The sequence below is a fragment of the Podarcis raffonei genome, chromosome 2 (genome assembly GCF_027172205.1).
Source record: "Podarcis raffonei isolate rPodRaf1 chromosome 2, rPodRaf1.pri, whole genome shotgun sequence".
NCBI classification, from domain to species: Eukaryota; Metazoa; Chordata; class Lepidosauria; order Squamata; family Lacertidae; genus Podarcis; species Podarcis raffonei.
This window is the reverse complement of record NC_070603.1, coordinates 52,135,069-52,157,935: the sequence shown is the minus strand read 5'-3', so window position 1 is coordinate 52,157,935 and position 22,867 is coordinate 52,135,069. Positions and strand designations below refer to the sequence as shown.

The window sequence follows — 22,867 nt, the reverse complement described above, 5'->3', positions numbered from 1 at the left end:
ATTGGGTGATTCTGAGTTCTACCCCCTCCCACACACAATGGATGGGGTTAGCCTAATAAGTACTGCCAGCACAAGTCTTGCATGAGGGCTTCCGTTGGCACACACTGGCTCAGAAGGGACATTTGCCATAGCATGACATTGAATTCTACCCTATAGCAATCCCTCCCCGAAAGGGGTGGGGTATTTTGGCAAACCTTCATATGATCACAGCACTGGCACAATAGATTGACTTGCCATCCCCACCTAGCTGTAGAACCATCCTTGCCCTCACTGCTGTGCTCTGAGGAAGGGGCCCGGAGTGAGACCTTGAAGCTGAGATAGCCACAGAAATGGCCTCCACCAACACTGCTTTGACCATGACAATGCCTCACGCTAAGGAAGGACCCTTGCCTCAGAATAAGGAGTGGTGCGCCCATAGTGGCGTATGGAAGGCTACTGATGCTCCAATAAACTGCTGGAGAGCCACCTGCTGCTTCCCTGCAGCAGCTGCACTCCATGCCTGGGTGTGGGGGAGCAGCCCAGGATAAGCTGGGAACAGCAGCAGGAGCAAGGGACCATTGCAGCTGAGCAGCAGCTGCAGACAGGCCAGCAGCTGCCCAGCCACTATGCGCATGGCAGGCAGAGGTGGATGGTGCGGTTTGCTACCTCTGATACTGTACATTGACCCCACATTCTCACTGAACTTCCCAGCAGTGTCACCACCCATGGATAATCCCATCCACGTGTACTATGAAGTTAGGAATGTTGTTGCATACTCACCCAGTTTGGACAAACACTTTTGGAGCTCTTTGCAGTCCAGTTGAGATCCTTTGATGCCATCCACACATGTGACCGCTTCACAATTCCTCGCTGCAGGTAATTTATGAACAAAGAGGACCTTATGGGACACCACAGCTTACTACCTTTCATTGTGAAAACTTTGGGTGAAGGACTTTTTATTTTCGAACAAGCTTTATAGAACGTTTAACAAACCACTTGTATCCCCATTGCTGCTTGAGCATTCAAACTACTCCAAAAGGTAAAAAGGTTACTGCAACAGGTCTAGCCTTGGCAGAAGCAAGCCCCCCCCCCCCCGTGTGTGTTTAATAAATTCACACTTGAAATAATGCATTATTCCCATTTCTCTAGCAGGTATGGCAGAGAAGGAAACAGTACAACCTTGGTAAAAACTTAGCTCCGGAAAGATTACACCAAGAGCAAGTAATACTCTTGCTTCTTTTGAGAGACAGATAGAGGCCACTTTCTAGGACTCTGAGTGGGGGGCCTTGCAGCCCCCTAAGTAAGGCATTTGTTCTGTTAAAACAGCATTTGACACGTCGGATAGACAGAAGGAAAAAAGCAAAAGTGTTGTAACAATTCTGCTTGAAACCAGTCAAGCTCATTTTTTTTATTTCTTTTCCTAAAAAAAACCCCAACAGCCACCACCCTTTAATGTTGGAAGTATACATGATATTTTACACAGGCTACATCTATCATCCTCAGAAACCCTTCCCCCCACCCCAAATCCCACCCACAGTAAAGTACAGATTGATACAAGTTTACATAATACGAGACATTAAAACAGGCTTCTAATGTTTGCACAGAAAGGCAAGGCTATTTAGGCAGCCTCCCTCTGCCTCCAACATCCCAGTCAGAGGGCTGCAAAGCTGGCTTTGGTAAGCAAAAGGCTGAATATCCTTTATCCCCATAGTAAAGTTAGTTATCCTGGGATGGGATTTAGTGAGCTTGGTGGAAAGAAAACACAGCATGTGAGTGTGGGCAAGTTTCACCTATGTGTCACAGGCAATGATTAGAATGATTCCCCCCCCCAATTCAGCATAGGACAGCTTTCCACAGCCTGTGCCATTCCAAATGTTGTTGGACTACAACTCTCAACTTCCCTGACCACTGACCTTGTTTGCTGGGTCTAATGGGAACTGGAGTCCAACCACTTCCAGAGAGCACTGGTTGTGGGAGGCTGGCCTAGGACAAAGTACTGAGGGAAGGGTTAGCTCACCAATGCTTCTCATGCCCAGCAAGTTAGGTCAGTATTATTGTCTGCATCCTGTGCAATAATAAAAAATGAGGCACAGAGGTGTGTGTGTGTCATAGGCTGCTTTCAGACACAGCACTATCAGTCCAGGGCCCTTTCTGTGAAGGTTTTGCCAAGGATAGAGAGGCGTGTGGAAGGAGAGCACTGGGACTCGTGAGGAAGCACCTCCAGATCTAGCAAAATGGGAACAAGAAAGGCCCTTGGAACTGAGACTGGGGTGGGGTGGGGGAATGAGTCAAGTTGCTTCTTTTCATAGTAATTTATTTTGGTATAAAGCAATCTATTTTGGCATCATGTTGTAGTGTTTACTACCACACACATATAATCGAACAGAGAAGAGGGGGAAAGCACCTGGGCAGTACGTGTTGAGATGACATTACAGGGTTGCAAATTCTTTACCTATCTGATGACATCACTAGAGCAGTTATCATAGGTTCAGAGCACAAAAAGTGAATAATCAAATTTCATCTCCCATATGGTACAAAGGATACCTTGCTTACTGGCCATGCAAAGATGAATGAGACCTATCTAACATAGAGATAACAAACGTGGTATCTTCCAGACATTGTCAGACTACAACTCCCATCGACCCTGATCATTGGTTTAGCCGATTTATTAATTAATTTTGGAATATTGATAACTGCTAAATGTTACAAAATACCATAACAGTATACAACAACAAAACAACAACAACAAAAGTAAAAATACAGTTTTAAAAAATAAAATACTGCAGTGAACATACAGGTACATAGAGGTGATGTATCAGATACCCTGGTACCAAGCTGTTTAGGGCTTTATACTCTTAACAGTAAAATCTTAAATTTGGTCCTGTAAAGCTTTTTGCCATCCAGTGCAGTTCTCTCCAGAAGGCAACCTGGCCATAAGCTGTGACTCCACATTCTGCATCCGTTGCAGCTTCCCAACCAAACACAAGCTCTACACAGAGCACACTGCAGCAATTCCATTGCAAGGGGGCCACTGCATGGGCCACTGAAGCTAAGCTATCCCTGTCTGGAAACAGTCATAGCTGGCACACCAGCCAAAACTACCAAGCATTCCAAGGTACTGGAGCCTCCAGTGACAACAATGGATCAAGCAGCACTCTCAGACTACATACCTGTCCCTTCAGAGGAAGTGAAACCCCACCCACAGCAGGTAACTGACCTCTATCCTGGACAGTAGGTGCATACACGCACAGGGCCCTGAGTCTTACCAGGATTCAGCTTCAGTTTATCAACCCACCACTGAGTCCAGACACTGGCTCTGGGCTTGCACACCATACCTGACTCAAATGCCAAAGAGAAAGAGTTGTGTGACTCAGTTTATCAATGGCAGTTAGCTCCAAATATTCTAACGGCCTCACCCAAAGGCTTCATATAGGCATTAAACAGAACTGGGGACAAGATGGTAAGCTTTGGGACCTCTTAACATAACTGCCGGGAAGCCAACAGGCAATCTTCCAGTGCTACTCTCTGAAACAGGCTCTGAAGGTAGGAACGGACCACTGAAGAACATGCCCCCAGGTCCCATCTCTCAGAGCCAGTCCAAGAACACCGTAGCGGATGGTATCAAAAGTCACAGAGATCAAGAAAGAGTAACATAGTCACACTCCCCCTATCCTTCTCTAGACAATGGTAATTTATCATGGCAACCAAGGCTGATCTGTCTCCAAACCAAGCCAGAATCCAGACCAGAATGGATCTAGATAATCCGCATCCTCAAAGGATGCTTGAAGTTGCTTGAAGCTGGTGATGGGAGTTGTAGCACAACATCATTTAGGGTACCATGTTGGCTACCGCTGATCTAAGGGATGGACAGAAGACACACTACAGCACTAAAAGGACAGTACCTGTATCTAAGCTGGGACCAAAGCAACACGCCTTTAGGAAAAATGACATGAAGTGAACTTCAAGTGCTGATTTTCAGAAAGCAAAGTTAGGAGATGGACTCCTAAATCCTCCATTTAAAAAAAATACCTATTATATAGGAAGATTTATGACAGTATGCAGATTTAACTTAAGCCAGCCTTCCTCAAACTAGTACCCTCCAGGTGTCGAGTTGCATGTTCTCACCACCCCTAACTATTAGCCCTACTGGCTGGGGCTCATATGATGGGGATTGTGGTTCAACATCTGGAAGCCACTAGATTGGGGAAGGTTGGCTTAAGTTAAATCTGCATACTACCTGATTAAAGCAGGTAAGTGGGGTTCAGCCCATGGGAGACCAAACTAGGCAGACTCACACTAATAATACACACATGGGAAATCATTGACCCTCTCTTGGTCAATGCAAACATGCTTTTTTTTTTTTTTACTGTTAGATCAGCAGTGAATCTATCCAGGTTTATATTTCTGAAAATAAAACCACTGATCCATTGCAGCAATGGTAAGTTTGAAAACATCTAAGATTGAGAGCAGGAGGCACTGCTCATCTGGCTTTTTCACACCCTGGAGATGAATACACATACACATGTGTTAAATGAAAGGGGGGCAAAGTATGTGAAGACATATATATTTCTAAACGCACATTTGATATTTCTTTCTCTGATGCCTCATGACCACTGCTCCAAAATATACATATGTCATATTAAGCACATTGTGCTCTGGACCCAGCCCTCCTCTCATGAGAGCCATTTCCATGGCATCACAGAAAATTGCCATGATCCATAGTTAAAGAGGCCAGGATCAGACACATGCCTTCCCGCACAGATAAGTTAGAACAGTTCACATTGCTCCAAGAACTATTGTTTTAGCCTCACTGCATAACATCCACATTTCCCCCTCTCCACCCTACAAATCAATACATGGGTGAGAAACACGCTTTTTGAAAAGGGTAAGGAATAGATAAAGTGGGGAGGGGTACAGCAAAACCTCCGTCCTTTGTGAAATCTAGATGCTACTTCCAGGTTGGGAAGCCTTGCAGTATAAATTATTAGCACCTACTGGAGGGCTACCATCCTGGCAGCTGTCATCTACCAGACCTGAGGAATCATGATAGGACAGCACTAGAGATCTACTTGCGTACAGGCGTGAATGCAGCTGTGCAATCTGTCCCTGAAGAGGCAGCACTTTGTTCTGCTAGCAATCCTCCTGCCAGGAGGTCTTGGGAGTTATTTGAAACCTTATAGTGGAACAGTATGGATAACCTAATATAATATCTGCTTTATTTACTAAAAGGAGACTATAATACTGGGAGGGGAGCCTATACAAAGAGGTTAGCACAACAGACATCAAAAGAGGCATTAATGTGGGTCCTACAGTGGCAGAAGGATTGCTCAAATATGGGGCAAAAGATACTTATACAAGGCTAGAAAGAATCTCTTAGCAGCTACTTGGACAGGCCTTTCTACCTAGGCATATCCTAGAACGTCAAATTACTTATTCAGAGGCATATTAGCATCTGAATAACAGCAAAATGTGGCACATGGTATTTAACAAGGGAACTCAGCACAAACAGTGGCTTTTCAATTTCTCATTTCCATTCATTGGTTAGTGGGATTCACTTCCATTTCCTCACCAAGCTGAAAACAAATCATCTCTCAGGTTTTTACATTCTAACATGTGTGTGCGGGTGTTTTGTTTGCTACTGTGTGTTCCAGAACTTGAGCGACAATTTTAAAGAACACTTTTTTTAATCAGCCAGCCCTGTGAGGGGCAGGTGGACCTAAACCACATGGAGGCTGGGGAAGGGATCAATTGTGTGTGTCTCTGTGAATTAACCTATTAAAATATATTTAGGGAATGAGCTGCCAAGAGTAGCAACAGTAGCAAAACTACACTAATAGGAAGGCCTGTTTCTCTTGCTATTCTTTCTTGGAAATGACACAAGTTGGAATGTATGGTATCCCAGATACTTAAAAAAATAATAATAGAGCCAGCCTTATGAAAAACTATAAATAAACTAATTAAATATTTTGATACTAAAATGGGGAATGTTGAGCTGCTGCTTAATCTGAAGACAAATGGAGGGGCTTATGGCTTTTTTCTGAGATAATTGGAAGGAATCCAGCCTTCCCAACATGGCGCTCCAGCAAGGACCTTGCAGAACCACCAGCCGCTGCTGTTCTTCTCTCGGACTTCAAATAAGGTCCCTTCTTTAAAGCTGCTGGTTTCTTCATCGCCATCAAAATCTGCCACAGCCACATAGAGGGCTTCTCTGGAGATGTCTGAACTGGTGATGGGGACGGATCCTCTCTCCCTCTCCACAGGCTTGGGGATTCCTTTTGGGCCTAGGCCGCTTTTCGCTTTGGCATCATCTTGGCACGGAGCTGGCAGGAAACCTTTGGCTTTTGGTGGAACCAGCATCGGCCTGCCAGGCACAGAGGCAGCTCTCAGTTCAGGCACTTCCCTCTGTGGAGCTTTATTTTCCGGAGAGGGGGCAAACAAAGATGCAGGCGATGGTGTGGAGGCTTTCTTGGGAGGAGGCGGCCTCCTGGGTGGCACTACAGGCCGCTGAGGTGGTTCCCTGGAAGCTGGAAAGCTACCCTTGGAATCGGCCTCACTCAGCTTTGCGGAGCCAAAAGGAACTTTGGATGAAGCAGCCTCCTTGAAGACTTGGCTGTCTGGTCTGGATGGAGGCCTCATCTCCACAGCTGGCCTTTCCTGAGACCGGACAGAAGATTCCACAGGAAGTGCGTTGTTACTGAAGGCACTCTCGCCAGCCGTGGGGTCCTGATCAGAAGGCTTCTCTTGCGCTTTGGCAGGCCTGAGCTTGCTCCTCAGGTTGCAAATGTCTAGTTTGTCATCTCCCTGAGGGGGATCTGTCCTAGGGGCTGCTGCTGGCTTGGGTCTGACCTGAGGCTTTGATTTCAGGAAAGGGTTCGGGGTCCCGAGCTCAGGCTTGTCCTCCGGGGGCTCAACTTTTGGCTTGGCAGGCTTAACAGTGGGCCGAAGGTTCGGCTTCTTCACCTCTTTGGGAGACACCTTGTGCCCACACTCTAGGCCCATTTCGTTTTTCAGCTGGAACAGTTTCCCCTTCTCTGTTTTGAGCTCTGGCTTCCTGTTGTCCCTTGGAGGGACAGCTTGCTTGGGGGGAATCGCAGGCAAAATCATGCCAGGAGGCTTCGGAGGTGGCCTCTGTTCCAACCGCTGCCTTTCTATCAACTCCTCTTCAGATTTAATTATGGATTCCTTCCTCGGAGGGAGGCTCGGCTTCTCTTCGGCGTCCCGATCACAAATCTCCTCGTACCCAACAGAGAGAGATGCATCGCTGCTCTCTGGCAGGGCACCCTTGGAAACCTCCTTCGCTTTCCATTTCCCTGCACTGTCTATGTCATTGGGTGGTGCTTCAGGCAGAGGCCTGGATGGCCCAAAGGCTTCTCCATTAGAGCTGCTCTCTGCCACACTGTCACCAAGCCGGAGCTGCGCCATTTCATTCGGCAGCGGTGCCAAGAAGTTAGGTCTAGATGCATTGCTAGTTTTCTTGTACTTGTCAATGAAAGTAGCTGGTGCCCAGCCTTCCTTCTCCTCTATCTGGATGTACCACCAACCACTCAGGTTCTTCTCAATGACCTGCGGAAGGAAAGAGAAACACCACGCCTTAGGTCTCTTGCCGCACCAGTAGCTTCAACTGCTCACATCAAAGCTGAGGGGGTTACTTAAGAACAGAGGTGTCTAACCCCCAGCCCAAGGATGAAGCCATGCCCCAGCAATTTCTTTTCTGCCTCCCTCCCAATTCTAGGAGCAAAGGTGGTGGTGGAGATTAAGGAAGAGCTTCCACTTTCAAAACCATCTTTTTAAATTGCCATGGAGTCTCATTTCAGCCTTGAATCTTTTGGCATTTCCTCTCATAGTTAAGGAACTGCAGAAAGCTGTAGCTTCCTTATATTGCTCTTTAAACTTCTTCTATCGTCCTAACCTTGGCCCTTCACTCTGCTTAACAGAATCTTCTGTTATTGAATTTATCTAACTGTGTGAAGGCGAGAATCATTTCACAAAGGGCATTTCATAGGCGTACAAGTTATTTTGTGTTTGTGCACACTTAAAAATGTAATATGTGGGTGCCATGCATGCATCTGTTGCAACAGGAGCCATAGAATGGCTGCAACTCCTTGTTGAGTTAACACTCAGTAACACAACTGGGCTTGTCTCAGTGTAATGTATGAAATGGCTGAGGCCCTTGTGGAAAGTAAAATGTGCAAAGTAAAATCATGTTCTTCTAGCTAGTTTGCACTATTAAATGGGAATTACTCTCTTGAACTGGAACATCCACACATGCATATGTATACAGAGCATCAAAAGCAGCAGACCACCTTTCAAGTCAGCTCTCTTCCCCAAGCAAACACACAGCACAAGAATCCAATTGGCCAAGAAAACTACTTGGCCACTAGGTGTCAGCAATGAGCCATAGATGAGGTACCACCAGCAGGATACTAAACTCCAAATTTTTAAAGGCTGATACAGCTAATTAACATCCCCATTTCTAAATGTGTGTGTGTGTGTGCGCGCATACACACACACACACACAAATAGTGTAGTTGTGTGTGTGTTTTTATGGAGCGAATCACTTCAAGATTCTTGAATATAGTGGTTGCATATATAAAATAAATAAAAATATTTTTAAAATGTAATTTTAATTGGGGATGGGGAAAGAAAAAGTGGGAGAGAAATGCAATAAATAAATAGTAAGCATTATGCAAATATTTTAAGCTGATAAGGCAAAAATCTGACGAAGGAAAATGTGAAAGTTCAGGGTGAGCAGGCAGCTGGAGGAGATCACTGCCTGTATTACCAGAAGTTGAAAGATGACTGCAGTTTCAGCACACATTCCATTCATGGTGGAGAAACAGAGAATACCTCCTTTTTATACTTCTCCCTTCTCCCAGTGAAACGGGCTGCTATGCATGTGTGGAGGGAGGATGGAAAGGAGAGCTGTTCCACACACCTTTTAAAATGGAATACGAACATACCAGTCAGACTAGAACACAGCACACCAGGGAGGATTATCCTTCCTTACTCACCGATATAAGGACAGAAATTTGACCCTCATACCCAGTGCTTTTTTCTGGGGCCGGATGCAGGAGTACGCATACCCCTAAACAATTTGTGAATCTTTGTACTTTGTCCATTTACTGTATTTATTTTCCCCAATTTGAACTATAAAATGGTGATTTTCTTGAGTCAAAATGAGAGTACTCCTAAACATTTTTTTTAAGGAAAAAAAGCACTGCTCATTCCTGTCAATCATTAGCATAAAGCAATTGTATCAGACAACTACTGCAAACACAAAGGATTTAGCATGCGGGCCCGTGGAAAGCCCCAAAGGGCATGGAGAAGAGCAGGGCAGGATGCAGCCTCACCTCTACTTTCATTCCTGCTTGGAAGCTGATGCCGTCCGGGATAGTAGTCTGGAAGTCAGCAATAGTGTAATACTCCTCTTCCACTTGCGGGGGCACAGGAGGCTTAGGCAGGTTGAGGCCACGGGGCTGTTGCAGAAACAACACACATCAGCCTACTTCTGTCCGAAGATGACAAGGGACAATATACCCCACTGCCCTCCAAGTTAGCCCACAAGGAAGTAGCATTTGGCTGGCAGGTTCATGTGGCTTCACTGATTTTACAGTTACTGCTGACAAGCTTATCTTTCAAGAGAGGCCACACAGGATTAAAGATGCTGGAGATGTTTAGCAGGTCTGGGCCTGGAAATGAACTTCCAGACGTCATACTGCTTGCCTCGAAGGGGAGGAGAGCCTTAGAAGCTCATGAATTCTTGTGCAGCTCAGATTAAAATTCAGCTCTGCAGAGAAGTATTCCCAGCTTCAGCCCTGCTTTGAATGGCTGCTCCTGGGAAAACTATCGCTGAAGAAGCAAAACCCTCTCACTTTTCCCCAAGGGATCTTCTCACCCTAAGAGTTCCCCCTGTGGGGTTTTATTTTCAACTCTCTGTAGACTCTTTTATCCGTCACTTTCTAATACTATGATATAAAAGGAATGACTTGGGAAATGGGCCAAGTTTGCTTTTAAAAACAAAATCTATTTCAGGAACATCTATACAGGACATATTTCAACTGCTGACCCTACTAGCTGTGTGTGCTCCAGGGCCTCATGGGGAAGGCAATGTTTCCTTGGTCAATCTCTGAACTTGAGGGGAAAGTTGTATGCATAGAGAAACACATGCATGAGGCTTATAAGCAAAGCTTTCCTTAGTCCATGCTCCCACGACGGATTAAGAATATATACGCTATATACATGCAGTGCACATTGTCATATATGGTAGGTAAGTAGGCTTATTTCCAGAGCACCTGTGCTATGGAAACTGCCACACTTGAAGTCTATTTTGTGGGTGGCTGCAGCTATCTGCTGGCCATAAACACAACAGAAGAGGCCTGTGCAGCTACTTCAAAACAGAATGGTATATACTCATTCGTAAGGCTAGAGTCCCTTGACAGAAGAAAGCAGATCCTGGGGGCGGGCAGGCGGGGGGGGGGGTTAAGCCTCACTCCTGCACCAGCTATATTAGGTAGAACCACTGTACATGTGGATCACAAGGAGGAATATTAGGGAAGCTTCTCATGCAATGAATTTTGTGCATGGGTTCAGCTGCACAGGGCATGCATGTAGAAAGCACTATTTCCCCCTTTATATATTGGGGCAATGGCCTGATCCTTGCCAGAGCATTATTTTATCACTTCCATATTCATCCATTCATTAAGAAGCAAGTTACATATACGGACATGTTTGCACATGGGAATCTATGCCAAAATGCAAAATGCGGCAAGACAAGCTGTGTCCCTTTCTACCACCACTGGTCTAGCTTATTTTTGTTCTATGTATTTAATAATGCACCAGAACTCCCCAGCTTAAAGCAACTGGAGGCAATACTTACTATTGTGAGATCTCGACGAGGAGGGGGTCTCTGTCTCATCTTTGGTGACTCTGCCAAGAAAATATTTCATTGTGATTGAAGGATATCAAAGCATGCTTCAAAAAGTGATGCTTAAGAAGAACTAACAAAACCCCACCAGTCCAGTCTGAGGGGGAAAAGAGCAAGAGGGAAAGAGAGACTGTGTGAGTACATATATTACAGAGATGGGATGGGTAGGTTCTTCACACACAAACCTACACTAAAATCCTGAACAACATGCCCCCCTAGATGCATAATGTCCAAACAACTGCCACCAAGTTTGAGATATGTTTCATTGAAGTAGCAGCGGACGTAGAATGCAATACAAACATAGAAAGGATTCCAAAATTTATCGTCAGCTTTGCTGAACTGACCTAAATAACCCCAGTTCTTCCAATTATAATTCTCAAGAAGCCACAAAACTCAAGAAGAAGAGTTTGGATCTGATATCCCGCTTTATCACTACCCGAAGGAGTCTCAAAGTGGCTAACATTCTCCTTTCCCTTCCTCCCCCACAACAAGCACTCTGTGAGGTGAGTGGGGCTGAGAGACTTCAAAGAAGTGTGACTGGCCCAAGGTCACCCAGCAGCTGCATGTGGAGGAGCAGGGACGTGAACCCGGTTCCCCAGATTACGAGTCTACCGCTCTTAACCACTGCACCACACTAGCTCTCAAGAGCCATGAAGACCTTCCTACACCACACCAGGCTAGCATGTCCTACAAAGAACCCAAAAACTTTTGTTCATTCTTCCCAACTTACTTCGCCTAAGGTCCACATATGGCAATGGGCGACCATCAAACCTTCCATCTCTTTGGTTGTTCGGCCCATCCTTGTCTCGGCCCGCCGAGTTCTGCTGCCGGGAGATTCCATCCAGGTCTAGTGCATAGGAGTGGGCGGAAGTGGCAGATCCCAGTTTTGGAGCAAGCATGTCACCACTCCCCTTTTTCAGGTATGACGCTGGGGCCCAGCCCTCCTGACCCTGATACCTGCAGCAATATGAACAGTCAAATTATTTAGACTTCCATCTCGTTCTTATCACGGCTACAAATTCTCAGGCACAGCCAGCCTGATTCATAGCAGTTCTTGAGAGGCATAAAAAGGGTTCTAAATCAACATTCTGAGAAAGCAGACTGATCAATACAGATTCCACACACCCACCCTATTTCATTCTTCCGTTATCTGAGAGATACACTCTTGAGTATCTTTCAAGACCCCCTACCTTCACAATTATGAATGTTTGCTTATTGTTGATTAAGCTGATTTATCTCCCATCTTTCCATACAGACGCCCAAGGTGGCTGTACCTAATTGGGGGGGGGGAGGCTATATACTGGCAGTATGCTGTGCTGTAATAACCAGTCTCCAGATGTGGAATGGATTATGGCATACAGGGACAGCAAGACTAATCTGGAACACAGGAGTCTCCAACCCCTTATGGATGCATCATGGGCACAGAGGAAGACCCTCTGATCATTTGTTACCTGTGCATTACGTGCCTTCTAGAAATGCATTGGACTACTCTAATGTATTGAGTCTGCTTATTTTGAAGCAGCATGACAAATGTCACAGAGTCTAGTGGGCCTGCCTAAGGGCCACATCACATATTGCTATGTCCCTCAAATGCAAGGATGAGGGAACCTGTGGCTCTCCAGATGTTGCTAGCCTACAATTCCCATAATCCTTGACCACTGGCCATGAGGCTGGTGGGAGATGGATGTTAAGAGCATCTGGAGGGGCCAAAGACTGCCCCGCCTCTGCTATATTGTGTAGAGGCAAACTGTGTACTCTCACCATGTAGACACCTGGGGGTGGGTGGAACTTTTCTAGCCTACACCCCCTTCTGGGAAACCACAGGCAAAAGCAGTCAGAGCAGCAAATGCGAAATTTGCTGTTTGTACACTAGATTAATTTTTACACATTCACACATCCCTCTCCATCCAGGCACATTCTAGCGAGGCAAAAAAAACACTCAAGGAGGGCACAAAGAAGGACTGGCGAGGGCTGTGTGACCTTGGAAAAACCCTGAGGGACAGACAGGCCTAGAGGGCCTCATTTGGCCCCTGGACCTGAGGTTCCCCATCCCTAATGCATACACTGCATATACATAAGAGATCTGGGGCCAATCACATTTCTCTGTGGCACATAAACACAATGTAAAAAAGAAGGTATAACAGAAAACAACACTCGGGCATGTGGTAATAACAGGTGCATCTACTTTTCTGTCACATGCAAAGCAGTCTAATTCTTGGTGTTTCCAGTTCTTATACAAAGGTTGCCACCTTTCCAGTGTGCCGTTTGTCTCCTTTTCTTACATCAAAACCATTAAAAGAAAAGAAACCCAAAACAAAACAATAGCCCTAAACCTTTACCGTGACTCAGAAACCACATCCACCAAGGACATCTGCCAGAGAGGAGGGACTGGTGCCAGCCACAGGAAAATGCCACCTTAGTGGCCAGAGGCAAAGATGCTAGGATCAGATGACGCCAGCTGCTGCGCCTTTAATAGACTCGAGATTCTTTGAAGCAAATTTCCTCAGTTTAAAATGTCAACACACATTCTTTTTTCCTGGTGTAGTGGTTGCCAATGCTGCAGGTTCATTGGAAGGTTACGGAAATCAAAGCCTGCTTTCTGCTTTACCTCGACACACGCTTTGTCAGTGTCAGCCCAGTGTCAAGACTTACAACTAATGTAGCCAGAAGAGACCTCTAGTTGACCAACTGAGGGTTAGATCATAGTCATCAAGGCATTTTTGTGTGTGCTTAGTTTGCCCATTATTTCTGCTTGAGTTCTGTTATGGCCCTGATCAATATGGCTATAGTTGACTTGTAAACAAAGTGTTGTATTTTTGCCCCATCTGATTAACACATACATTTTCAACAATTTTCTATTGCAAAGGTGAACCATATTTTAGCCTTCCCGTTACAAGGCTGGTGGATACAGCTGATTCTCAAGTGGTGAACAAAGCTGTACTAAACGCTTTCTATAGCCAGAATTTTTTTTATTAAAGAAAAACAAACCAAAACCAAACAGCAGCCTCTTTAGGCAACACAGATGCAAAAATCTGATGGATGGTTGACTTGTTCAACAGCAAACAGAGTGGACAATTGAGAGAGATGCTTTGATTTAGGAGCAAGAAATATACCAAGCAAAAAGAACAGAAAGATGGGAGATCTTTCCCCCTTAATTTAAGGATGCTGGAGGATTTCACTCATCAGTCTGCAGTTTCATTATGTTGGAGTCAGAAGTGTAGAAATGGGTCTCTTACGAAAAGTAGGTACTAAAATAACACACTTTTTTTGCATCTAATGAACCAACCTGTGCACAATCCAGCACTTTCAGCTGCAGTCATTGTGACAGTGCTGTGTGTGTTGGTTTGGTTTAAAGCAGAGACTGTGAGATAAACACATTTTACCACTAAAAGGAAGTAAGTGCCCTTAACTGCAAAGACAACTGCAGCAGCATGCAGTTTAAGCCAATAAAGGAGCATGGTTCAGGGCATTCTCTACAACCTCTTCCCCCAACTCAACCATTTGAGTACCTTTCCCCCCTATGCATTACAGCATCTTTAAAGGGGTTTTTTTAATAGCCAAAGAACCCACCTCTTTGCACCCACCATTTTGTGGTATGAAAATGTAGCTTCAGTGGCACATCATGCCTTGTTACCTTTTGGATAGTTTCCTTCACATGTTTCCGAAACCCACAAATGTGTTGGCGAGACCACCTTATATACCAGAATGTGCCAATGAGATTTTCAGGGCATCTCATTGTCCCGAGGCAATATGCCATCTGTTCATAATGCAAGAAGCAATTCCTTTCAACATTAAAGTATTGCCTCTGTGTGTCCACTCCTCTTCCTCAAAGAGCTTGTGTTATCTAATTTTTATCTCCTAGAAACAGAGCAGAATGCCACAAAATGCATTCCTCTACATCAGTCATTGTTGAAGCTTTGCGTGTCTTAAGCTGATCTTTCCTTCTGCCCCTTCCTGGATGGAAGCTACCCTCTCCTAAGGGTGCTTTGCAAGAGACAGAGATAAACATCATTGGGTTTTAGTACACAAGACTGCAGTAATAAATAAATAAAAGTAGCTTGCCCCTTATATTCGGGCATGCCTGCCTCCCATTGATTCTTCTTCATTAACCCCAAATGAAAGGTACCTGATCTTCCACCATCCTTCAAGGTTTTTCTGGATCACCTCCACAACAGCCCCTTTGTCCAGGTTCATTTCATCTTGGTCCCGAGCAGTGTAGGGGTAAATGACCATATACTTCTCCTCTGTTGCGAGCAAAATAGAAGAGAAGAAAACAAAGCTTGTTAGAAGTCCCTGTTTTCTTCAACTCTTCAAACTTTATTTAAGTCTAGCACTCTGAACTGGATTACACGGCATGGGAAGGTTGGCCTGACATAAGCTTCCAAAAATCTAGTCACATTACTTGTAATACCCTCCTGCAAGTCTAATATACCCTATCAGCCCCTGCCTGGTGTGTGACAACCTCTCTGTTTTTCCCATTGAAGACAGGCAGCTGTAATAGGTGGTCAGTGGAAATGAGGTGGGCTGCGTACCCCAGGCTTGTCAGGGGTGGGGTGTTGCACAGGCCTGTTCTAAAAAGAATCTGCTTTTCCATTAGCCCTAAGTGTCTGATACCAAACACCTTAAGCATCAGTTCCGATGATGTTTCAGCAGCTTTATCTGGGTGCACAAGTGTTCATTTGAGTGCTCCATTCACATGAGCGCTGTAACACCAGAGACTCACAGATAGCTTCTCCTGTGCAATTAAAGAGACCATGCTCCTTCCATGTTATAGCACTCAAGGAACCACACCACTCCAATAAGCAGCTATTTCACAGCTCCTGCAATAACTCCAGGTCAGCTGCCACTGCCTTCCATCCTCCCTAGTACCAGACTGTGGGTAAAGTTATGGGGGAATGCGCATTATGCCAACACCAGAGCCATAAGGCTTGTAACCAATTTCCAGTGACGATCCAGAGGAAAAGGAAGTAACAGCTAGCTAAGACTAGGCGGAAGAACTTGGTATCACTAAAAACATAATCACGACAACTCTACAGAAAGAGAAGCAAGAAATCCAAGCACACACACACCACCTGCATTACTGACAAATAGCAAACAATGCTTTTGTGGCCTGCTTTCCCTATGCACAGCTGCCAAAGTGATGCCAGCTAGTCTGCCTCAGCAAGACTGCCATTGGCATTCAATACTCATCTGCAGTCCCTATTTCTAGAAATGCCTCGTGCAGAGCCAGGAATCAGTTTCACAGCTAGTTTAATGATATCTCTGGCAGGAAGAGCTGAAACAACATGCACAGTCCTTTCCACTTACAGAACTGCAGTATATGAGCTCATCCACACTTCAGTTTGAGTTGCCACATTCTCCAGGAAAAGCCACTCTTTACTGCTGATTCGGAGCAGGTTTTTCGTGGACTTACGTTTCCTTCCATTCAGTTGCAAAGTGCAGGTTTTCCCGAGGAAGTGGTGGGGCAAGCAGAAAACCACTCAGACCCATGCTTTCTGGGCATGGGACAAGCAAAGTGCGGACAAGCACTTGGTTAGACTAACATAACCTTGAACTGCCAACTTCATGATGAGGTACTTCAGTGGATGTATGTGTCCACTTGAAATGTTTAGCCATAAAATGTGTTCAAGTGCCTGAGCACACAACCAACATGCTCCACACTGTACTTCCTGACAAATCAGAAGCACATCAGCAGAGCATCAAACAGATGTCATGGCATCAGGATGCAACAGGAATTATAAGGAACACAGCCAAAGCACGAAAACTCTGAGATGTGGCCAATTACATCAAGCAGGTCTGTGCCAGTCTTTCTTTTCCTTCTTGATTTAAGATAAGGTAGAAACACAGTGCAAGAAGCAAATATCTGAGTCAACTAAGGGCAACCAGACAAGACATTAAATGTATCTTCATATTTAACATGCTAGTGTCTGCTTATTAATTGCATCAGCCGGACATATGTCTGTGTGTGTGATAATTTATAGGCTCACAGCAGTTATGGAGGGAGAATTTAAACTTTGCATGCACATATCCTTGCAGTCTTGAGGAAATTCCTCTTTTGAAAGGTGGTATTTGCTTTGGGAGAGAAATGTCTCCGAGAACAAATACTGGCTTCTGAGATTTTCCTTAAGACCATAACAGGGGAAACAAAGAGAAAAATTCTCTCACCATGCCAGCTGTGAGCCCAGTAATTATCAGCCCACCCAATGCAATTTGCATTTTTTAGCACTTGCAAGTTGAATGTAAAGGAGCATTTAACATCCTCTCTAGTCTGGCACAGAAGAGTAGAACTCCTAAATCATGAGGCATTGACACAGTAAGTACGAGAAGCAGGAGAAAGAGGGGTGGGTGGGGGTTTAACATATATGACTAGCAATGCACACAAGGAAAGACAAAGGGTGGATTCCCAGTGAATAAGTAATATATTACATGCAACAACGCATGCAAACACCACAATGGGCAGCACATGCAGAAACGGGAAGTAGACAACTGTCCAAAGCACAAATGGAGGTCAATAAAAGCAATCTCCACAGCATCCACCTTGACCCCATCCACTGGTGTACAAGTCCCCAAGAGTCCGACGGCGGCCCACGTGCCTGGGAAGAGACCAGTATCTCCATGGGACTGGGAGGAGCATGTTGGGGAAGCAGGAGAGGGACAAAACAGGGTGTAAGGAGGCAGCTCTTCACTCCTTGGAAGTATCAGCCTTGTTTAATAGAGCAGACAATTCCACAACCAGACAATGCACCTTGATCCCTCTACAGCTCATATGAAAGACTTGGATGCTTTGCTTAACAAAGGCGTCATATTAAAAAGGAGAAGTATCTGCACCTTCTAAAAAAGGAAGGAACGAAGAAATCACAACAAACTCAAGAAGTTCCTCAAAAAGCGTGGTGCACTTTTGACACTTTAGACCCGTTTTGTTGATGTCTGTCTCTGCATTTCTTATTCCATCACAAGAAGCCACTATGGGGAGGACCTAGCAAATGTCACAGGAGCACCTGCTGTTGCAGCATTGTTGAAAAGAAGTGCATGTGAACTTGAGCAGAAAGGGGAAGAGAAACCACCGTGGGGTCCATGTAAACTACTTGGGACTTTCCAGTGTGGACAGCCATAGCAAATATTACTCAGGTGCAATGCAATAGGATAACAGCAGCTGTCAAAAAAATAAATAAATAAATTACCCAACAAAGCACCCATTCGGGGGTCTTAATTCAGAATGTGTGCTCTTCATATAAAGGCTGGTGTGGCTTGTGGCTCAAAGATGGAGGAAAAGTTGGATACTGAAGGCTGGGGAAAGCTCAAGCGAGCTCATTAGCACCACCTTCTCTGCCCGTGATATCCAGTTCAGCCTCCATGGGAGCTTGCTAAAGATGAGACATACTAGGACTTTTTAAAATGCAAACCAAACTGGAGTTTTTGCTCCCTGGACAACAGCCTGAAAAATTTAGCTGGACTAGAGCAGTTCAAATGATAAACCCAGGAATTATTGGGGAGCTTCTCTCAAGCCATTTTCTCACCTTCTTCAGGTTGCATTGAAAATTCATCCTGGGCTCCATCCTGAACTTCTAAGCATGTAGCTGGGACCCATCCTTGTTCATCTGATGTGCTCACAAACCACCAGCCTAAAGGGAAAGAAAAATAGCATTAGCTGAAAAGCCACATTAAGTTCTTGCTTTGGAACTGAATCCATTCCATCCATTCAATCTGTGGAGAAACAGCTGGGTGGGACAAGAGAAGGAGAACACCTTCGCAGTGGCTGGACCAAGATATCCTTCACGGCTTTCCACTAGTTACTGAATATCTTTTTATTCTGTCAACATTCTATTTCATGAAGCAATGATTTTTTAAAAAGAACTTACTATTTTGGAAATGTTTTCATAAAATTGTACTTTCATCTGTTGTAAGGTCCTGGAATTCTGTGTTTACACTAAAATACATGTTCTAACCAACAAATAAATAAAACCAAATCTCCAAGGAATTGGCTTTTTTAAAAATTTTAGGCTATGAGAGAAAACGTCCTCAGAATTTTCACATCTGAGCTGCTCCCACACTACAGACACTTAATTTTTAGAAGCTCACACAGTGTTTGAATTTTTTTTAATTAAAATTATCAAGTATTTTAAAAGGCAATTGACATAATCATAGCTATACCCTATACTGCTTCCCAACCACAAATGTTACATTAAATTGTCAGGATGTTCTTAAACGCTAAATCACTTGGTCTATATTTTTTTCAGAATTGTATAAAAAGAGCTCAGTTCTTCTGGAAAGTCTCCAATAAGCTTATAAAGTTGCAGTAGATCAGCACTGGAAGAGCCTTCAGAAAGGGGAGAAGGGATATTGTTTAGCCTGTCAGGAGCAGGGGAGAGTGGCATTGTTTTGCCTCCTCCACAATATTGTCTTCAGGTAGTAGTTTTTGTCATATGAAAATAGAAGCCATTTGTTTTCAGGGGTGAAGAGACACCAACTAAACCTGCTGCTGATTCTGGAGTGTAAAACAGTCAACAACCCTCTCAACTAGGTCCTAGATGGCAGCCCATAATGTTCCACAGAACCCAATGGAAGCTGCAGAGAAACAAGCTAGACTGTGTTTGCATAGCTCTGCCTTAAGACTTTCTTAGTCACACTAAGCATAACACAATGTTTGGGGAGAATGACAGAACGTTGGGAATTGACTTTTACACATAGATAATTTTATTTCTTTATCATTCTCTTTATGTTGTTGAGCTCGGACAATAAATCGCCTACTAGTATAATCCTGTAGTGGAAGTTTCTCTGTTGTCAAAATCCAAGTCCAAAGCTATTTTTCAAGGTGACTTCTTCTTTTACTTAAATAAGGAAGGCAAAAGTATTGTATATATTATTTCCTTGGGCAGGGAAAGAAAGAGATTAATTTAATTCTAAGCATAGTTCCTTCTACAATGGGTCATGTTACTAAATAAACTTAAGATAATTGTAAGAAGGTGAGCACATTACTTTCCCATCAAAAAAGCTGGACTGGCAACTAAGAATGGCACGGTCCTTTTATTAATGTAATATGGTGACTCTGAAATGGGAGCTTTGTGCCTGTGTAACTTGTTGCCAAGGACAATACCACCTAAAGCATATAGCTGAGTGATTTGTGTATCAGAGGCTGCAATAGAAGCCCTTAAACCTTGGCATTTATTGCATGCAGATGTTAGTCATCACAAGCTGATACTTGCATGACCCTCCTATATAGATAGATGCCAGCCTGCTTAAATGTCCCATCCACCTCCACAAAACAGGCACTGGGCTTCAGATCTCATTTGAAACCTACAAGGAACAGGAGATCCTGTTTACAAGCTCTTTTCATAGAATCACAGAATTGTAGATTTGGGACCCCGAGGGTCATCTAGTTCAACCCCTTGCAAAGCAGGAATCTCAGCTAGATTTTATATGACGGGTAAAGGTAAAAGGAAGGATGTGGGTGGTGATGTGGTCTAAACCACTGAGCCTCTTGGGCTTGCTGATCGGAAGGTCAGCAGTTCAAATCTGCACGGCGGGGTGAACTTCTGTTGCTCTGTCCCAGCTTCTGCCAACTTAGCAGTTCGAAATCACACCAGTGCAAGTAGATAAATAGGTACCGCTGCAGCAGGAAGGTAAACAGCGTTTCCATGCACTCTGGCTTCCATCAGGGTGTCCTGTTGTGCCAGAAGTGGTTTAGTCATGCTGGCCATATGACCCAGAAAGCTGTGGACAAATGCTGGCTCCCTCGGCCTGAAAGCGGAGATGAGTGCCACACCCCATAGTCGCCTTTGACTGGTCTTAACTGCCTAGGGGTCCTTTACATTTTTAGCTTTACATGACAGATGGCCATCCAACCTCTGCTTAAAAATCTCCAATGAAGGAGAGTCCTCCACCTCCCGAGGAGTCAGTGAACCAGCTACAAATCCACCTAACAATTATCTTGTCCAGTACACATTTTACCAGTTTCTCTGCAAGACTATAAAGGGGGGCTTTGTCAAAAGCCTTACTGAAATCTCAAGGCATGTATCTAATTTAAAGCTTCCATTGCGCTCTCCTTACCAGATTCATTCTTCTCAATTATGTCCACCACTTGGCCAGCACACAAACTAATCTCAGAGCTCTCTTGCTTCTGGTAATCTGCCACCACCACATACTGCTCCAGGACCATGGGATCCGCAGATGCCAAATCTCCACCTGTGTCATAGGGAACAAGACAAACACTTGGTCTCCACATGTGCCAAAGACTATAATGTGCTTTTCTCGTGATCATGGCAACATCTTAAGGGCCCAATGTGAGGTTTAAGAGGCTAGGTGATGGAGAGATGGAAACAGGTGACAATTGAGATTGGTGCAGATAGGCCCTTCTTGATACTTACTTGATACCATTGTCGCATACTCTGAGCTAGAGAAGCAATTACTTTACCAAAGATACCATCCCCCCCACCCTATGAATGTCTAGTAAACTTAACATGTGATGGCACCAGGCATGCCCTCTGGGGAAAGCATTCCATAAACAGGCTGCCACTGAGAAGACTCATTCTCATGCCACCACCCTCCACATCCTCCCTCAGAGGAGAGCATAGAGATGGGTATCAGGTGCCCATGTTGATTCATATGAGAAGTGGTCCTTGCGATATTTGCACAATACTTTATAGAGTACTTTATAGAGTACCAGCACTTTGAATTGGAAACTAATTGGTAGCCAATGTAGTCACATCAGGGCATGCAAGGAAAGTGACTGGGTATTGTAATCAAAATAAGATGTAGGAAGAATTACTTTGAGAGCAGAGTCCTGAGCAAAGTCTTCGGCAAAAATTCCACTAACTCAAAACTTTGTAGGATTAGGCTACAGTAATGGTTGTTGGGGCAAAAATCTGATTAAGCTAATAAACTTGCAAGACCTCACTCTTAACTTGGTTGTTAAAAAATGATGAAATGTTTAAGAAGGAGGGTGGTAATTCAAACGCCTTTTTCAAATCTATGTTGCAATTAGGATATTTCCAATTAAGCACAGCTAGCCTATCTAGAGAGCTTAATTTCAACTGGTGGTGGTGGTGGGGAAATCTACATTCATTGCAAGGGAGAGTAACTCTCCCCTTACATTAGGGTATTGCATGGCTCTTTGCCAAAGATGACTATCTGGAGTCATTTCCTGTGGTCACTCCATCTGGCCCAGCAAGAACTTAAGCTTTGTACTTCCGGAGGATGTGGTTTTGGGCTACAAGGACCACAGACCTCAAGAATTCAGCTGCTCTTTGCAGTTTAACACATGGCTCTTCCTTTGTATCCCAGATCATCATCCTGGCTGCTGTTTGTAGGGACAGATGCAGAGGAGATAAAGGAAAGGAAAAGAAACGAAAAAAGGAAAACCTGTAAGGCCCAGAAAATGTTTTCAGCTTATCCATGCAAAGAAAGTAGCTATGGGAAAATAAGCTTTTTAAGAAATCTGTGGTTTGCTTAAAAATAAAACAAATAAATTCACAGAGCCACTAAGGGGCAGCAGTGTTTACTCACAAAGATAAATGCATCCGAAACTGGATGTTAAGAGGGAGTAAAAAGAGAGAGAGAGAGAAAAGTGCAACAAAGCATGCTCCCTTAGAGGACCATTTCTTATGGCCATCAAACCCTTCTGTTTCTGTGCAATGTCACATGCACCAAGGCAGAACTTTAATCCCATACACTCTAAGTAACAGCCCAATTTTATGCATGTTTCCTTAGAAGTATATCCCACTGAGCTCAAGGGGACTTGCTCTCTCATAAAAGTACCCAAGACTGCAGTCTCACGGGCAATGCTATTCTTGGCTGCAAAGACCACAAGTCACTTTTGCTTTTAACATGTTCCAGCACCATTCCTTTCACCTATGAAATATTTCTGTTCAGAAGACACAAAGTAAACTGGTCACACACTATTTTACACCACATTTACTATCTAGTTAACCTACATGCACTGACATTCTTTTTTAAGTTTGACACACA

The 22,867-nt window shown here is 44.3% G+C and overlaps 1 protein-coding gene across 1 annotated transcript in view; it reads right to left on the bottom strand.

Moving 5' to 3' along the window:
- Positions 1–2,630: 2,630 nt before the first annotated feature.
- SH3PXD2B (SH3 and PX domains 2B) overlaps positions 2,631–22,867 on the bottom strand; it is a 103,123-nt gene continuing 82,886 nt past the window's right edge. The window contains exons 7-13 of the mRNA XM_053376602.1: positions 20,951–21,085; positions 18,421–18,525; positions 15,030–15,147; positions 11,634–11,860; positions 10,856–10,905; positions 9,330–9,455; positions 2,631–7,542 (exon numbers count right to left, since the gene is read on the bottom strand). Of these exons, the coding sequence (XP_053232577.1) occupies positions 6,004–7,542; positions 9,330–9,455; positions 10,856–10,905; positions 11,634–11,860; positions 15,030–15,147; positions 18,421–18,525; positions 20,951–21,085 (2,300 nt within the window). The 3' untranslated portion in view covers positions 2,631–6,003. The remainder of the gene's footprint in view (positions 7,543–9,329; positions 9,456–10,855; positions 10,906–11,633; positions 11,861–15,029; positions 15,148–18,420; positions 18,526–20,950; positions 21,086–22,867) is intronic.